We start from the raw sequence: 19,500 nt of genomic DNA, 5'->3' as shown, positions 1-19,500 counted from the left end.
TCTATGTTAAACTTTGCAGCATGGCAGTAAAAGTGGGGGAGCACTGCTGGTCAGTAACGGCAACACAAAGGATGTGCTCGGTTCTGGCGTGAGCGATGGTTACATTCCCTTTCCCTTCACACCCCCGTGTGATGGCTTATTCTGCTGAGGTAGCTAGTACAAAATTATTTACTTTTGTTTCTTATTTCTTTGTTATTTTTTTCTGATGATTTAATGAGCTGAAATGGGATTACTAAAGGACAAGGCTTTTCCCCACAAGAATTCTCTATTCATTTATAAAAGAATCTGAGAGCAAAATCTCAGCTCTGGTCCATGGGGACACAAGGAACTCAGACCAGATGATGGCCCTTGTGGTCCTTAAGTGACCATAAAAAACCCAACATCCTGAATTCCCTAGGCTTATTTGCAAATGGACACATTTGAACTGCACATTAGCAAGCTAATGCTCCTTTAATATATTTTGCTTTCATTCATGGTGATCTCTCCTCCAGAGGAGGAGAAATGCTGCAGGTAGGAAACGGAATTGGTCACTCTATGTTTGTTTGCATGTTTTTTCTGTCACAGATCTCAAGCCGGAACCCAAATATGACCTTAAATAGATACATATAGGTCATGTAGGTCACTTTGCCTTTCCTTGGTGTTGCTGCTTTGTGAAATGTGCTGGAGTATTCATATTAAGGAGAAAAGACCAATTTATGCTGGTGGAGAAGGAAGGGTTTGGCCCAGTTCCAAAGTTCACAACTTTTTTGTATGTACACGTTACAACTTCAGGGAACTGTCCCAGAATCAACACTCGCCTGGGAAGTACTTTCCCATCCCACCCTAACCTTCCCCTCACTTTTCCTACAGTTGAATTTGCAACATCAAGCCTTTTTATTAAAAAAATAAACGGCCAACTGACAGTAAGTTGGAAATGATCCTTGGATTCTTATATTTTATGACAGAACTTGTATTTCGTGCACAAGACCCCATGAGGGCAGTGCCTGGGCCAATTCAAGGGGTGTCTATGACTTGTTACGGAGTTAGGAGGCACACCGTGTATAGAAATACAGCAATTGATTTCTTCTGTGTGTGTGATGACCCCTGTGAACATAAATTTCTGAATACACTAGAATATTTTAAGAAATTTGTGTTTTTTCTGTATTTTATAGGCAAAACACACAGTAACATTTTCATACAGAAATTAAGAAAACATAATTAAAGGCTGTTGTTTGCCTATGTAGCCACTTAAGCCTTCAAGGGACTATGTTCTTGTGACGGAAAAAAAAATGTATTACATGGTAAGTATTGCCCCCTGGGTATAGGTAAAGGGTTCAAATTCTGGCTGGTTCTTGCGAGTTTGGATAAGAGGCAGAGAGGACACAAAAATCAAGTTTGTGATGGAAATTTCTTGAAAAAGAGGCCGACTGCTCCCTTTTTCCCAAGAGGGCTGCGAGAACGTCAGTGTGAGGTCTGGGATTTTTTTTTTTCCTTTAAGAAAATATTTACTGGTTCTTTTCTACATTCCTTACACAGTTTAAACAACACTGAAGCCAAGGAGAGCTGGGTTTGGATTATGAACTTTTTCAGCTTTTTTAGAGTTGAGCTGTGAAATTGCAGATAAAACCAGCTTTTTCTTCGTGTGTTTTCTTTTTTTTTCAACCTGCTCACTTAGGTATGTCTAAGCTGAGGTCATTGCTCATCAGCTTTACAATTGCTTATGCTGACGTTGTTCAACACCCAAGGATACCTGGATCTATTGGGGTTGTGGTCTTTCCCTTTGTGCTATGTAAAAGATGTTACTCTGCTCAGCGCAGGATATTTGCTGCTTGTCAGTAGCTCCCCGGCCAGATACCGTCCCCTTGCTAATCTGCCAGCCCAGTCAGGTTAGCAACAGCGTGCTGCTCCTTGAAGGTCCTCCTGTTTGCTTTGGTTGAAGATGGTCTAGGGTGCTTGCCCTGGCATCGGGCAGGGAAGGAGACATGTGCAAGAGAGGCCGGTGACAAGAAGCCAGTTGGCAGCCACTAACCTTTTCCCCTGGCACAGCTGTTTGCAGGGCGCCCATCTGCTCAGGCTTGTTGGAAAAGCTGGCTGGATCAATGTAAATCACTTAAACCCGGACCCACGGTCTTGTTACTAGCAAGGTGCCACTCCTTTAAATGCCATGATTAATAGCCAATGTCTGAGGGGATATTTTGCCCATCAGTGGCTACAGCAAATTGATTTTAGACGAAATCAGAAAATTGACAGGAGAGTTGGGGAAATGTTATGTTTCTGCTGATGCAGCCACAGACTTCAGCAATTTGCAGTAGCTCAAACAACCATTTTTTAGCATTTGTTAATGCCTTCTGGCATTGCAATGTTCCCAGCTTATGCCTGTTGCTCTACCATTCGGCAAATGGATGTCCTGAATGCTTTGTGCCCCCCGCAGCAGTAGAACGGGGTCACGCACGCGTGGAAGTGTGCACGAGGACGAGGCAGCTCTTGGTGAGGAAGGCTGGGAGGTGGGTCAACAAGGGAAGGGGCTGCACAGAGCCCCTCGCCCGGTCAGACAGAGAAGGTTGCCTTGGGAAACCCTGCCCCAAACCAGGAAAGCAGTGGCCACACAGGGCTGTTGAGGCTGTCACTCTGGTTACTGCTTCATTGGGTCATTACTTTTCCAAGCTGGGGTGGGCAAAGGCCACAATGTCCCAAACATGATTTCATTTTGCCTAGCTTTAAATGCTGCTGGGGTAGAGCCCCCATTACACGTGCTTTCTGTTACAGCTGTAGGTTGACCCTGTATTTTCAGCATTCACCTTGCATTTCAGAGGTTGGCTGGTAAAGTGGTGTCAGCAAACCCACTAGTGAAGATTTATACCAGACCTCTGTTTTCCTTTGACTCTGTTTTCCTTTGATAATGGATTAAAGAAGATCCCTGAATAAACTGTATTGACAAAATTACTTTTTTTTGCCTTTTACAATTACATTTTTATTACCTTTTTTTTTTTTTTGGATAGCTTAACTGTGGGGGGAAGAAAGAAGAATTAAGCAGGAATCCTGCAGTAAAAAGAAAATAAATCTGTATGCTTTATTTTAGAGGTCAAGAACAGTCTAAAGCTACTTCTAAATTGCTGGATGCTGTCTAAAGGTTAGACTGATTTTTGTCTGCAGCAGACCCAGAGCACCCATGCAGACACACTAAGTCAGATCTCATGGCTCACGTTACATGTATCAGCTCAGCTGTGGGAACCTGGTTGTACGTCTAAAGGTTGAGGAGAGCTTAGGTGAAGGTGGCTGATGAAGGTAGTACTGCTACCTCTACAGATGATCTGCTTGTAAATCAAATCCTGGGCTGCCTCAGCTCACAGACATAGTTTTAAGACAAAATGGGACTGGTGATACTTGTCTTAAGACACAGTGCTATGAGCTGTGGCTGTTCTGATACAGCCTGATGACCAGCTCAGGTACCCAGGGGTGAAGGAGAGAGGAGGTGGACGGGAGGAAGCACACAAGCTGAATGCTCCGGCCCATCCATCAGAGCCATGTGCCTGGCGTTGTTCAGGAAATGGGTTTGCCAGCTCTCCCGCGTCAAGGATGCTTTTGTTGTCACAGCTGCTATGGCTACACTGGCAAATCATTCAATGTGTACACGAGTCCAACGATACTTGAGTATGGTGCTTGTAAGTCACTTCTCACGTGTTTCATCGGGTCTGTCCTGCCTAACCTGCCATGTGTCACATTTCAGAATGGCTGAGGGCTTCATGTCCCGTTAAAACAGAGCGGGTGGGCATGTTGACTGGGAGGGTGCCTTGGACTGTAGCTAGTAAAGCTACCTACAGATAGAGCTGTTTCCAAATGGAAGTCTGATGTGTCGCTTCAAAAGCAGTCCTTGTTTCTTCAGCTGGGTAAACTGATAACTCTGATGTAGACACATCCAGGGCTTACATGTTTGATCCAAACCTTTTTTTCTCTAAAGTCTGGCAAAGCTCACTGGTTTTAAGCAGTGTTAATTGAGGTAAGTTACTGGTTTCTCTTATTGTGCCAGCAGCAAATAACCTTCAGTAGATCATCTTATGCTACCATTTATTTGTGGAGATTAATTTCAGGGATAGTGGTGGTGGTTGTTAAGATTGAGATCAACTTGCTTACAAAGAATTTTCCAAGGCTGAGATGAGGGATAAATCTGCTTATTTTGTTTAGTCTGAATTCACCCTCTGCAATATAATGAAAATAAAGGGATATCTGATTTTTTATTCTTCATGAGTCACTAGGTCTTTTTATAACGTATGGAAAAGTGGAGTTTCTTTAAATGTCACCGTTTTACCAGGACTAACAGAAGCAGGAATATAACTATTTAGTACTGCATTTTACTGCCTGGGAAAAATAAAGTGTACTGTACAGGATTTGTCCAAAACCACTTGAGGAGTTAACTAGAAAGCGAAACTTGGAATGAGGTTTCTTGAATGGTCTTCCTGTTTGATCTAAACTGGTCCATGCTGCTTTGCTGCATCTTGTTATGTGAACCTGCCTGCTTCTAATACATTCCCTCTTTCTTATTTTAGCAATTAATCAAAATGAAGAAAACAGTCATGAAATAAAAGGACTAGAAGAGCTCAAGGATACCTCTGATACTCAGGTAAATGTGTAAGATTAATGCCATCTCGGGGACTTTTTCGGATCTACAAGTTGAAGGATTTGCTTTGAATAGCTCTGGGAAATGGATTTTTCTGCACAGGGAGCCTGTAGCAAGGAGAAAATCTGCTGGATCTTGTCTTATGTGACTATTTAGAATAAGATTGATGATTATTCTGGGAATTAATGCCATGATGTTGCAATTGGACAGCGTTCTTCAACTGTCTCTCTGCTCTCTTTAGATAATATTGAGCATATACCATACCAGCATACGCAACGTGCATATAAGATGTTGAGAAATGGAATTGCACACAGTTTCAAATCTATTAATGCATGTACCAGATGTGAAAATAAAATGAGATGTGTTTTAAGAGGCAAAGGCATGTGACATTTTGATTGACTTTTAATCACTGTAAGTAGACATGCAATGAAATTAGGATACTTATTAGTCACTCGAGTGTAAGCAACATCCTTTTTCTTTCCTTCTCTAACTCTAACTTCTCATTTACAACCAAAGCATACTTCTAAATATTACTGAGAAGAAACTTATATGCATTTTAGAGTATTTTCTTGTGGAATTGCTTACCTTTTTTTATTCTGTGAATCTTTTTTGATTGATCTTCTGTTCATTCAGTCATTCAGTTCATGCATTCAAACTGCGCAAGTCTAACTATAATTGTTATTGTATTTTTGCTTTTCATTTAAAATTGATTTCTCCCAGTCTTCATTGTTTTTTTCTTCTATTCCTCTTGACAATCATATGTTTCACCCCAGTTGCCACCTTTGCTCCTTCTTAGATATGCTACTTGCAGTTCCTGTTTCTGATTTATCTCCTAACACCTTGCCCACTAGAAAGCTGTGTGTGAGAAAGACAGGATCTGCACTGATGTCTGTGAGCAAGCCTAGCTGAAGGGGTACAAGCCATGTAGCCGGGGTTGCAGTACCTATATTTTTCTAAAGGTAGGGGCTGTCTTGACCACAGTGAGCCCAGGAGGGGCTTTAGGCAGCTCCAGTAGCAGACCTGGGCCATAGCAGACACCTGGAGAGTGCAGGCAGAGGAGTTGGGGACCGTGCTGATATGCCCACTGCGTCAGCGTGTATCTGGGCTTTGCTCGCGTAGTCATCAGAGTCATGCTCAAGCAAGATGTTGGGAAATGGAATTGCACACAGTTTCAAATCTATTAATGCATGTACCAGATGTGAAAATAAAATGAGATGTGTTTTAAGAGGCAAAGGCATGTGACATTTTGATTGACTTTTAATCACTGTAAGTAGACATGCAATGAAATTAGGATACTTATTAGTCACTCGAGTGTAAGCAACATCCTTTTTCTTTCCTTCTCTAACTCTAACTTCTCATTTACAACCAAAGCATACTTCTAAATATTACTGAGAAGAAACTTATATGCATTTTAGAGTATTTTCTTGTGGAATTGCTTACCTTTTTTTATTCTGTGAATCTTTTTTGATTGATCTCCTGTTCGTTCAGTCATTCAGTTAATGCATTCAAACTGCGCAAGTCTAACTATAATTGTTATTGTATTTTTGCTTTTCATTTAAAATTGATTTCTCCCAGTCTTCATTGTTTTTTTCTTCTATTCCTCTTGACAATCATATGTTTCACCCCAGTTGCCACCTTTGCTCCTTCTTAGATATGCTACTTGCAGTTCCTGTTTCTGATTTATCTCCTAACACCTTGCCCGCTAGAAAGCTGTGTGTGAGAAAGACAGGATCTGCACTGATGTCTGTGAGCAAGCCTAGCTGAAGGGGTACAAGCCATGTAGCCGGGGTTGCAGTACCTATATTTTTCTAAAGGTAGGGGCTGTCTTGACCACAGTGAGCCCAGGAGGGGCTTTAGGCAGCTCCAGTAGCAGACCTGGGCCATAGCAGACACCTGGAGAGTGCAGGCAGAGGAGTTGGGGACCGTGCTGATATGCCCACTGCGTCAGCGTGTATCTGGGCTTTGCTCGCGTAGTCATCAGAGTCATGCTCAAGCAAGATGTTGGGAAATGGAATTGCACACAGTTTCAAATCTATTAAAAAAAGTGTAGTAGGAGCCCTAATGTGTGAAAATTTTGTTACCTGACTTTGATCCCTAATTCGCATGAGTGTGGGGTTGAGGTTCAGTCTTCTAGAGCTCAGGTGTGCATTACAGAGCTATAGAAAAGACCCAAGCAGAAATAGTGACCTCACTGTACAAAAAATCTGTCTTTCTGTTTTGTGGGGGTTTTTTTGTCTGTGTTTCATATATGCTTAGTTCTACTTGATTGTTGTATTTATTATTATTATTTTAAAATGTTTGTTCACATTTTATGTCAGAGATGTAAAAAGAAAGACTACGACATGTGTGCTCAAAGCTCCTAAGTAGCCAGCTAATAAGATTACATGGGTAGATTATAAAAACCTATTAGAATTTATTATTGGATATTGATTCGCTTAGCTTTTATTTGGCTGGAAACCAGCTTCTAAAATTTGAAAGAATTTGAAACACATTTAAAATTAAACAATTATTAAGTGAGCGGTTAACAAAAGTGTTCAAGTGCCCAACTGGGAGGAGAGCGGAAGCATTATCGAAGCAGCTGTTGCTCCAACTTGTTTGTCAGTGCCATAAAAACGACATCCTGCGAACACCAAATACAGTTTGGTTTGAGAGTGTGAATGATTTTTTTTTCCACTTTAGTGAGACTAATGTGACTGAAGCAAAGCAAATGACCTTTTGAGGCAGTGTTTTTGGGTTGATCAAAGGTGAAGCCTGTAATAATTACGTCGTTTTCACCAGACACAGAAGGAGACAGAGGTGCAGTGGGAAAAAAACAAACCACCACAAACCTCTTCTGTTAGCAGAGTTGAAGGGTGTTGTGCCTGCTCTAACCACCGCTGCGGGATGGAGGCTTGACTTACATTGAAGTTAGTTGACAGAACTGGTAGCAGTGTGGAAAAAATCAGTACAGGCATTTTTTAAAAGCAAGCATGCTGTAAACAATGTAAATAATGTAAATAAAAAAACCCATCCTGTCTGCCTAGGGCTGTCTTAATTCACCTCTGTGTCACTGCTAGCATAATCATTCATGGCCTTTGCAGAGGGAATATTTTCCAATGGATGTGCTAAAACAGAAAATGTGTTGTCAGCATCTTTGCTTTTCCAGCCTCAGTAGTGACTAATTTACTTTCCTTCCCATAAAGTGTTTTTATTTAATTTCAAATATTGTATAAACACCTTTAATTATAGTAATTTTGTTCCGTGAATGGCACTAAAGCCTTAATATAAAGCTCCTACGTTCTTTTATCATTCATGAAATTAAAGCCAGTTAAAATATGCAACTTTGTGATTTTCATCTTCACATAAGTTAGTACTTGTATCTGTGTTGGTGTACATGAATTAGAGGACTAAGCACCAACATTTGGGCGTGCAGGATGTTGTAGGCTGTGTGCCTGCACAAAGTAGAAATCGAAATTGCGCTTTGCTTGCCTTTACCCTTTCGTCTAACAAAGAGCTTCAAAGATACTGCTTGAAAATTAAATTTATATTGACAAGTGAAAATGACCAGTAATAGGAGACTCTATCAACATCTTCCCAACCAGCTGTTAGAGACTGTCATCAATTAATTAATTAGTTGACCTGAATGCTTTCTTATAAATATTTAGCAGAAAGATTTATAGTGGAAAATCAGCATAATTGAGGAAATCAGAATTAAAAGTGAGGGATTAATATTTTTCTTCTTAATTATGAAAAAGCATGTTTAGCCTTCTGTATTTCAAGTACATTGTTTACTCCCAGAGCCAAGCATGTACAATTAACTTAATAATACCTTAGCACTCCCCAAAATTTTTTAGTTGACCTTTTATCCTTTGGAAACCAAATAAAATAAATACATTTTTGATGTTCCCTGCAATTCTTTAAATTAAAGCATAGCTGGGGAAGGAGGGAACATGTTAAAATGTAAGGTTTCTTCCTGGTGGTTGTTTAAAACAGGACGATAGGATTCTTTAATGAAATTGCCACTCTGAATACAGACCATATTTGTGGAAGGGCTAACAGGCTTGTATCTAGAGCTACTTCTTCCCTGGGGTGCTCATCCATGCAGAAAGCAATAATATGCTCTATCTGGACACAGGCAGAAGGCAAGGGGTGAAAGAGAGAGAGGCCCGTGTGTTCAAAAGGTTGTCCTTCTCTGGGATGTTTCTTCTACTTGAACATACTGAAGCTAACTGTTACCCCAAAAGTGAAGTTGCCCTTTCTCATCTTCACATAAGTGGTTTTAACCATTGGACTTTGCTTCATACACTGAAGATCAATAAATATTTGTTCAGCAGAGTGAACACTGCATTTCTGTTGTGTCCATCTGACACTTGAAGTACGGGGACTCGTAACCACCTATGCACTCATAGGTCATGGCCTGACTTGTCTGGGCGCAACATGAAGGTGTGAGAAGTGCCTTACACACATCTTTATAGCCCCAAACCCTTAATAGGTCATAACATTTGGAGTTGACCTTAGCCTACAAGCCTGGGGGGATTACAGCACACAGATGTTATACTCCCTGCTAGAAGCATCCCAAAGCCATGAAGTAAGCAGCTTTGGCTCTAGTTGCTGTCCCCAGGCCATCAAAGTGTTGTGAAGTGCAGACATCAGACCTCAGCCAAGTCTGTGATGATTGCCTAGGTTCCCTGTGTAAATTACAGGAAAAAAGAGGAGAATCTTAGGAATCAGCTCATCTGACCATTTTTAAATGTCTACTGCGGAGTAAAAAAAAAAATTCTCAAATACCTCTTTTTCTCTATTGATTAAATGAGTCTGAAAAACTAGTGCAGTATATTCTTCCACATTTGATAAAATCAGTCTCACTCCTGATCTGCAGGTTTTAACGGTGTGTCAGAACTGGTTTATAAATGTGTCCTCTATTTAGAAGATACTGAACTAATCTCATAGAAGATGTAAGGACCTTCAGTTTAGGCGCTGCTATTGCTTATTTTCTCAGTGGATTTCTGACTTTCAAAGTAGCGCGTAGGTTCCTTATGTGGGAAAGCTGGGTTCCTGGGGAGGGGGGACTAAGCATGGACTAAGCAAAGCACAGGCTGTATCTGAAATTCTTTCCTTCTCCAGAGCACAAGTGCCTGATGCAGACTTGGGAGGAGATGCCTTCAGCCAGACTGGAGGAATGTAGGCGTATAAAAATTTCTTTGAAGTAATTCAGTAAGGATGACTCTTTGGACTTGGTCATGGAACCTATTTTTTTTCCACCAGTGTTAAAGCACTTATTCAGAAAATGGATTTTTTACCCTCGTCAGCTGAAGAAACCTTAACCCTCTTCCTTGTAGAAACAGCAGACTGTAGGATGGTTTGGGTGGGCACTTTCATGCCTTCAGCTGTCATGGGCAGGAGTTTCTCAAGGCCAAAGGAATGGAGCCTGCATGGCACTATGGGTTAGTGGTCAGAGCATCCCTGGCTTTTGGTCCCAACTCATAAGATCTTTTATGAGTTTTGGAGTACATACTGATTCAGTAAAACTCAGGATGAACAGCAGAAAGAAAAGCGTGGAGGAAGTGGGGAAAAAAGGTTGATTTGCAGATTGCCTTTAAAGTCAGATCGCAATACCATAGCCACGCCACATGCCTGGCCCATGTTCCCCATCAGGAAACATCTGGGCAAATAAAAGCCAAGCAGTATCATCGAGCCAGGTCTCAGTTCCACAGAGGCTATATCCATGACCAAGCCATGAACAGTGATATTAGCCGCTGACTTTGCAGGCTTTGATTCAGCCCTCATCAGCTAACTTTGTGACGTGTCTGGTATGCCTGTGTGGATGCATGTGTCCGTCTTTATGTATATCTATGTGGCATTTTTATAAAACAACCAGTTTTATAAAGTGCTGAATGTTTTGACGAAACGCTATCGGCAAAACTTGAATAACTGGCAGAATATTATCCAAAAAAATAGTTCTAACGTAGTTTTTAAAGCAGAACTTATTTTCTTCCCTAAACAAAATCAGGAGGAATTGATTTGCTATTTACAGAATAAATAAATGCGGCACAACTGTCTTTTAATGCTGGAGGCTTGCATACGTGAAAAATGGTTGGAGTGGGAGCAGAGGGAGTTGTAGCCTGTTATTTTTAGGAGTGCCTTGTGTTGTGCTTCATTCTTTTTCCAGGGCTGTTCCTGGCTAACTTTCCCATGAGTTTTTAACCTCTTGCTCTTGTTCTCTTATGTAACAGGAAACAGGCTGACAGGAACAAATAAAACACAGCGTATCTGATAGTCACACGCAGAGGAGCGGTTGACTTAGTTAGCTCTGCCTTCGTTCCTCCAAAGTAGATACATTTGGAGATTCAGATGTGCCTCAGCTCCTCTCCAGTTGTTTCCCAGGAAGCAGCAACTTGTTTGTGTTCAGCAAGCGGCACCGAAGCACCGCAAATATGAGAAAACAGATGCGTTCCTTATAAGGTTGAAATTTGTGGCGGTGTCATGTCCTGGGATTGTGGATTTAAGTATCTGTTTGCTCTTTCTCCCACCCTTAAGGCAGGGGTTTTGTGCAAGCTTCAGGGAAGAGATGACATCGGACGGATTGAGCTGGTCCAGAAGCTGGCGAGAGAAAACTGCCAGTTTTTGCAGGCGGATAGAAAACCCCCGGAGAAGGCAGAACAAGTAAGACGTTTCTTGTTTGGGTTTTTTTTGTTTCTTTCTGGTAGGGGAGGAAGATTGCGGCCACAAAACTGAACTAGCAAAGCTGATGGTCAGAATCCGGGGCACACATTAGTCATGGGGCTGTCGCTGCTCTGCTCTGGCATTTACATTTCTCTGAGGTGTGTTCAGTTCAATAATCGTCAACACACTTAAATTATTATGTTGTCATTAACTGTCAGTTACTGTTACCAATATCTTACACAGATAGGAAGTAGCAGATGATTTCAGGATGCTTTCTACCAAATTGTTGTAAATGATTGTGAAATATTTGGATTTTAGGGTGTATTTAAATAACGTGTAAGGTATATGCGTGCTTAAAGTACTTACTTTAAATTGTCTTATAGAAAATTACTTTGCTGCTGGTATATTTGGATGCAAGCATTGTCTAGAGCTTTTCAGTGTGAATTAAAAAGAATGGTCTGGGTAGGGAATTCAGCAGTTTCTTTAAAAAATGTGTTTTCAACCAGAAGTTACACTGAAGAAAGCAGCGTTCTGTTTATTGCTTCTGAAAGCACTTATTCAGATGTTAATAACTGGATTGAAAATGCACTAAAACTTGACTGCTCTGCTGATAGCACAATGTATCCTAATTTTGCTCTCCTGGTAAAGATTTCTATTTTGATTGCATATTCATCTAAAGGTGCCCAGGATAATAACTGCAAGAAACAACAAAAATCCCATCTAGTCCTTGTGTGTCTTGCTCTAATGTATATGTAATTTATTCCATTTTCTGCTCACTGGACAGTAGAAAAAAGGCATGTGCTTTAGAAAAGAAATACTTTTCAGCTCATCTGCAGGCTCATTCCTACTGAAGTAAGCCTGCACAAAGGAAAAGAGAAAGATGAAATCTTATTTCAGACTTTCATGCTGTTCTGTTCGGCAGCGTATAAGGTCTAGGCTGGTGTAGTTAAATATGTAATTGTATCAGTAGGTGTGCACGAGGGAGGAGGATAATTAGCCAGGCTCAAATCCCTGAGCTTGAATTGTTCCTCAGCTGATCCACTAGCCATGGATATCTGGCAGAATTTCCTTATATCTTTAAACCATATCAGCAAAGCGCAATTAAAAGTTTAGGTGCTTAAGTAAAGAAGATTTGAAGCCAGGGAAGGTTTCTAATTGTGTTTCAGGATTTGGAAGCAAGATTACAGATGCTGTGGGCACAGGGTAGAGGGGAATGCTGGGACTGATACTCCAGAAATTCGGTGGGTATTTTTGCTGCTTACTCCAGCCATTGCACAGGGCGATGTGGTGTCAGCTGCAGCTCTGTAGCTGCACAGATCACAGCGCAGTTCCAAAAATGGAAAGGAAAGAAGTGCTCAGCTTTTCTTCTCCTTTGAAAAGTATGGTACTTAGCAATTGCTGCTATTTAGGAGATGAGTGACTTCAGTTCAGAAGCAAGCTGCTCGTACCCATGCTGAGCGGCGTAGCGCGGCGGTTAACTGCCCGCGGGCAAGGATGTGCCTTTAGACCTAGGAGGTGGCAGGAAAGAGAAATGTCACCTGGGAGAATGCAGAAGCACAGGTCGTTCCTCGTGTGCCCTTTATTTCTGGGAGGGGAGCGTCTGACAGCTGGTGCTGGCAATGCCGAGTTACGGTGTGCTCCCCCAGCCTCGTTCTGCACGGTGCCGGTTGTCGGGTGGGAGGTGATGTGGCTGTGCCCGACAGCCCCGGCAGCCCGTGCCCAGCTGTGAGTCTTGCAGTCCTCGGTGTGGGTCTGTTTGCTAAGCCCCCAGCCAGCCTAATGATTTCCTTAGGAATAGTCACCAAGAAGGCGTTACCGAACACGGGCAAGGTCTGTCGCAGGGTCCTCAGTTGAGCTGACTCGGGTACTTTCCTTTAGCTGGGAAAAAAAAACCAACATGCTTTGCTGCGGTGGGGGCGCTGGGTCACATACGTTCAGGAAGATGTGAGCTTCCATCCCTTCCTCTCCCTCCCTTCCTCCCGTGTGGTCCGAGAGCTGCCCTGGCGCACGTGCAGCTGGCGGGGTTGGGCTGGCTGGGCAGAGCTCCCCGCCCCGGGCAGCTGTGCCCTCTCCACGGAGAGAAGCAGCGGGCTGGGTGGTAGTGAGCACCGCTCGGGTGCGGGCTTTCAGACCTTCCCGTCTCACCCTGCTGCTGCAGAAGCGATGGCGGATTCATTGGCGCTGGCTTACTGCCCAGTCCCTTCTGCTCGTCGTAAATGTTAGAGGAACATGCTCAGGGTGTGGTGTCCTTACAGAAGGATGTGTAGCATGCCCATCTGTCTGGTTTCCTTTGTATTACTTTTAAAAGCATAGGTTACTCTTACATTACTTTCTTAGAAACACAGGGTAAAGGGCACTCGATGTAGGCAGTAAAATGGAGCGGCTCTGCCTGTTCTTCGCAGGACCCTCGTTTCTCAAGAAGGGTCCCTGCGCCGAGGCTTTCACTGGCTCTCCCTCCTGGGGAGCTCAAACTGCGCTTTCACGGATGATCTGCCTTCCTCAAAGGGACGGCGTTCGGTCTGTAAATGAGAGTCCGGAACAGCCAGCCAGGCTCCTCTCCTCGCCTTTGGAGAGCCGGCGGGCCGGGCTGGCCTCCAGGCAGCCCATCTGGAAGCAGAAGTTGCTGCTGGTTTGCAGGACACAGGGCTGTGTGTCGCAGCCAGCCCTGGGCAGCGTCGCCGTTCCAGGCTGGGGGGTTTGTAACCCGCCTAGATGTAAAGCTGCTCTTTCCAAGATGGCCAAGGGGGAATTTTTTCCCAAAGCAGAGTTCTGGTTTGTTCTCCTCTAGGAATACGCAAAAAAACCCGCAACTTGAACGCAGGGTTAGAATTGTGCGTATGCGTAATTCCTCCCTGCGTACTCCGTCCCACGCACGTGATGGGAAATGGAGTTGGGGCTGCTCTGATGCTACCCACCGTGTTTCTAAGGCACACCCCTTCAGACGAGTACAACCTCGCATGGTTTTCCAGCATTAACAGCAAACACAAATGTAGTATGATGGGGCTTTGCTGACTCTTGTACTTTTCTTTGAAGAAGGAAGAGCTCTCGGCCTAACTGAAGAATTTGGTACCCAATGACCCCAGTAACTTTCTTCCTGTACAGTGAATGGGATGTGGAGCGCCATGGGTAGCTAGGCTGCGAGGAGGACTGGTGAGCCCTCCTGTCATTCAAATAAATAATCACCATCTTCATCCGAGTTTGAGGACAGAACTTTGTGACTCACGTAGGAAAGGCAGATAACAAGGATCTGGTCTTCCAGATGTTTTTGGGCAGATAAAGTACCTAAAGGTATTCTTCAAGGTGTGGTGTTGGAGGTCTGTGGCCCTGGGCAGGTGAAGCATGGATTGGTTTGAGTCGCTGGTTCAGAAGGAGGTGAAATATAATTTTTTTTTTCTCAGAGAAAGCAAATGGTCTGGAAGAGGGAAAACGTGACAGCTGGGTGGTTCACTGGAGGAGAGCTCGGTTTGGAACCCTAGTGGGAGAGAGAAGGGATTCCTTCAGTTTGAATGTGCTCTGGAGGGTGTAAAATTGGGGTGTGTGTATATATGTATGTGATGATTTTGTGCGCACATACATTTTTACTTCATACTTTAAGTACCCAAGTTGGAAAGTCCATACCGCTTTTGTTTCAGGTTTCTGGTATGCTATCCTTTCTTTTTAGATTTATGGTCTGGATAAAAAAGTGTGCTGAAAAAGTCCTATAATTTAAAAAGTTTTGTACTAAAACTCTATGATGTATGAGCTGCTTATTTGTTTTTGGCACCGCAAGCTTGCTGTGATCAGGTTAGACTGGTATATTGGAATTAGTGTTCTTCTGTAGCGCACAGTGCCAGCTTCCTCTCTGGTGAATATAATGTTTGCAAAGTGCTCTAACTGTAATGGTGCTCACAGACTTGCAGAGGAAAAAACAACTAAATTATAGTGATTTTTTTTTTCCCTCACTCCCACTTGCTAATGTGTTAGAATAAGGTTCTTAATTTAAAGGACTGAACCTACCCTATGTGTTAGGTTTCCTAAAACATCAGTTTGCTAATGAGTAGAAAGTAAATAGTAGTGAATAAGTTTCTAAATAGGCAGGTAAGCTGCTTCTCTGTGCTGTTGCATTCCTACAATGAGATTCAATGTATTGATAAATAAATAAAATTAAATGGTTGTCTAAAATGCACAGAAATTATTCTAATACCAGATGTGGGCTAGAGTAAAAATAACTATGCAAGCTTCCAGTTCTAATTTTATCATTACATGCAAAGCACATTCATAAGCCTAGGGAAATGTAAAATTGAATATTTGTATTTTTATGTTATTTAAATATTTCATTCCTTTAAAACAATTGCTTTGACAGAAAATAGATGAAAAATCTGTATGGGAATATTGAGCTCTAAAATGAGCCTGCTTTTTTGAGAAGTTTGCTTGCTGTTAGCGTTAATTATAATATAGAAAGCAAGCTCTGTACATAAAGCCATTTGAAGTAATTTATCACAGCTTTTTTTGCTCAAGCATACATTTGAGATGCATTTGAGGCACATTTGCACTAAAACATATTTTTTGGAACTCTTTTAAGCAACTACAGGCTCAATTAAATAATGCCTTTGTAACAGATGTGATACTGTTTGTACAGTATTTCCAGTTATTATTTCAATGAAGCGTTGCACTGATTAAGAAAATCATGTCTGTTTATAGTGTTGTTGTCTTAGTAAAATTGTAAAAGTGTTTTTCACCTCATCAACATGAGGAAAATATTCTTTAGATTATAATATTATCATCATCAGGTCAACTGAATAAGCTTTCTACCAATTGATGCTGATGTTCAAAGGAAATTTAAAATTCTGTAATGTATTCATTAGAGAACTAAAGAATAGGAATTAATTTCTTCAACTATATAAATTATATTCTAGGCTGGGGCTCTTCTAGTACTTCCGTGCATCAGTGGGGAAGGGAATGTTTCCTAAATCTGCGTTGTAATCCCTTTACAGTTTAATGAATATATTAATTAGTTACATACTGTTTAAAAGTGTGTGAGTACATACAGCTTGAATGTATTGATTCTGTGGCTTAGCCAGTTTAAGATGAAAGAGTTATATTCTAGGGAGCAGGTAAGTTTTCAGAAGGACAACAGATACTGAAGAACAGTTTTGTTAATTTACTGAGTGCTAACTTTTGTAATCAGTGGTCTCATTAAGAAGACAGATTATTCGCTCATTGAAGCAGGTTAGTGGCTGGGCTGAAGCTGTTAAAAGACTTACAAAAGAAGATTAACGATTTAGACCCTCGGGTTGTATAGATTACTCACGACCGAGGAATTTCTTGAGGAAATTCCAGCCATGACACATCAAGGATATTTTAGGGTGCAGCTACCTGTCCAGCTGGACGCCTGCAAAGAGACAAGAATGAACATCAGGACGTGTCCAGAGCTGCAGTTTTTCTTAACTTAACAAAGCCATGGCCTTGTCCTGATGTACTGTTGAATTGATGGTCAGCGATCAGGGCTCTGAAGGAAAAATACTCTTCAATACAATGATGTCAAATGATGTCTCAGTGCAGTCAGTGACTGAAATCTGTGCTTTAATTTAAAAAAAAAAAACCTTGTTACTGCTTTTGTTGTAACTGTTCTAGCTGGGCCAGATATATTGGGTAGCTTAAGTGCAGATTTACTGCTTTTGGCTTTTGGAGGCTATTCTGCATCTCTTGCAGAATGTGGATCAAGTGGACATAACATCCAGAGCACAGTAAAAGTTTTTGCAGAAACTTTCATGGCTTGAGTAGCCATGAGATGGTATAGATATCTGAAGTCATTGAAACAGAACAGATTTAGCATGTCAGCACAGGAGTTTGCTATTTCCCTTCCTACCTCTTAGATACGCCGGCGTTAGCAGAGAGAGCTGTACCAGGCTAAGATGATAGTTTGCAATTTTGACTTAGTCTTCATCTACAAGCCAAGAAAAAAAGTTAGTATATGAGTGAGGCTGTCAGTTTATAGCTCTGTGTTGACGTGTTGAGTAAGAGTAAGTAATGAAGAGGTAGGTACATGCTTGTTGTGGAGGTAACCTGAAGTTCAAGTCTCTGGTCTGAATCAGGAGGAACAGGGACTTGAATCTAGTTCTGTCATGTTCTGGAGAGAGCGTCCTATTCCAGACGGTCAATTTTTCATCTGCTGGAATGAATGCATAGCCTCAGGTGATCACCTGTTCTTCACAAGCCAAACTCTTTATCTTCTGTGAAGAAAAGACTTCTGCAGGCCCTAGGATTTTTTTCAGTGCAGAACAGGCACAGGCATCTTTTTGAAATGGAAGAAGTTTGCCAGAGATAAGGATCCTCCTGCTCAGATGTAGGACTGGGATCATTTGGCTGCCAGGAAAAGCTTTGTTTCAGTCTTTTGCAACCCTTTTGTTAATAAGAAGAGTATTTTTATTTACTCTATAGTTTTAAGAGGGCTTACTGTTCCTTTTGTTGAGCCCATTTAACATGGCCAGAGTTTTGGAGGAGAATGCCCTCTTGCCAGGTGTGCAAAATAGCAGTGAGGTGATATGGTCCTTCTTCAGTAAAAATGAAGCACTGGAGAGGAGTCATGCTTGTATGCACATGATGTGTTGTGAGCACAGTATAGGAACATGTTGAGTGGGAAGCTCACTCTTTTTTCTGTGAGTCAAGTTATATATTCCCATAATACTTTCTTTCCTCCAGATGCTCAGCCTAGTGTTTAAAAGAAAAGAAAGCCTAATTTGCTCCTCTTTGATTTATTCTGAAACATTGAACTACTTTGTATAGAAGGAAATTCCACATACACATTTTGCCTGCTGGGCTTTCTTTGGTGTGGAACAGTGACTCATTCTTTTATGGGACAATACTTTAGCTACTGGGCTGAAAGGGGTAAAAAGGGCATGTGGTATTTAGCAGGCTAAAACATAAATCTGGGAGCCAGAACATTGAATTTTTATTTTTGACTCCATTGGTTATTTAATATGTAACCTTCTTCAAGTCCTGTCACTTCTCTGCACCTTTGTTTACCCAGATATAAAATGGAGTGTTAAACATGTAGGACCTTGAAGGGGTGCTATAAAACCTGTGGTAGTTAATGAATGTTGATTAATTGCTTTGAGACCCTTGAGAGGTGGCTTGGGGATCCCAGCAAGTTGGAATTGGGTTGGACTTTGAACTGCTGAGGGCCAGGGGGGTATTTTTTAAAAACCTGAGCATAGCTGAGGCAAAGCCAAGCAGTTGCAGTCACTTCGCAGTCGTTGGGTCCTCGGGCATCGCTTCCGTGACTGTGCCGTCGGCAGCATCCCTGCCCCGACTGCTTGTCCCCAGCCTCGGGCTGCCCCACATTGTGCTGCTCTGTGAAGAGACACAAGGAGTAATGCAGCTGAAAAATAAAATAAATACACCTTTCTTGTGGGGTTATTTTCCAGCTGGATCAGTTTCCCTTGTGGTTTGGGGATATGGATGTGGGGTGGGAATGGCGAGAGCTACTCTGCTGCTGACAGTGAAAGACAGGGACTGCATAGTTCCTGGTAGCACCAACGTTGAAAACATAGTTCCTTGGTTCTGCCTTCTGCTCCATTTATCAATGTGGGAAATCAGAGAAACTCTCTGAAAGCTTTCGTCTGCAGGTTGTCACTGTCCTCTGCTTCTGTGTTTCTCTCCAGATTCTGAACCACTTACCTGCGTATGTTTCTAGACTGTCCAAAGGCTTACTTAAAATTAATCTATCATTTTCTCCCTTTAGAGAAGTAGAAATTACTAGTTTATGAATTCAAAGCACCTGCTTTAATGTTTTCTGGGTTTAAATTTACTGTTCTGTCCCTCTCTTTGTATGATCAGTACATTTGATGACATTCTGAATGTTCTTTTCTCCATTTTTTTGATTTATGACATCAATAAACTTCCAGTTATGCTGATAATAGAGTGGATGTATCCTGCCATTTACATCCTTACCGTTACTTCTATGCTTGTCCTGGGAACTCTGAATAACAAAAGTGCCTGGATCTCTCTGTCAAGTTAGGGAATTTGCTACCTAAATTCGATGAAATTAAAAAGAAAAGTTGATAATGCTTTGAATAAGGTAGCATGCAAACTTATGTGAGAAATTCCAAGCAGTTTCTGAAATTCAGAAGTAATTTTGTCCTTCACCTTTCAGCAGTGCAGTTCTTTTAAGTCATTCACTGTTTTACTAGGCTTTTCTCTTGGAATTGAAACCAATCAAGGACATCTGCCTTTGGCTCACAGTGTGGGCCTGGCTGAGAAGAAACAGCCAACATAACTGGAAA

The 19,500-nt window shown here is 41.9% G+C and overlaps 1 protein-coding gene across 1 annotated transcript in view; it reads left to right on the top strand.

Moving 5' to 3' along the window:
• LOC104620839 (rap guanine nucleotide exchange factor 5-like) overlaps positions 1–11,236 on the top strand; it is a gene marked incomplete at both ends in the record, with an annotated part of 39,121 nt that extends 27,885 nt beyond the window's left edge. The window contains 3 exons of the mRNA XM_010287165.1: positions 3,574–3,641; positions 4,524–4,597; positions 11,111–11,236. Coding sequence (XP_010285467.1) covers positions 3,574–3,641; positions 4,524–4,597; positions 11,111–11,236 — 268 coding nt within the window. The remainder of the gene's footprint in view (positions 1–3,573; positions 3,642–4,523; positions 4,598–11,110) is intronic.
• Positions 11,237–19,500: the final 8,264 nt, after the last annotated feature.

This window comes from Phaethon lepturus, unplaced genomic scaffold (assembly GCF_000687285.1).
Source record: "Phaethon lepturus isolate BGI_N335 unplaced genomic scaffold, ASM68728v1 scaffold435, whole genome shotgun sequence".
NCBI classification, from domain to species: domain Eukaryota; kingdom Metazoa; phylum Chordata; class Aves; order Phaethontiformes; family Phaethontidae; genus Phaethon; species Phaethon lepturus.
Note: the sequence above shows the minus strand (reverse complement) of the source record. Positions and strands in the feature narration are given on the sequence as shown.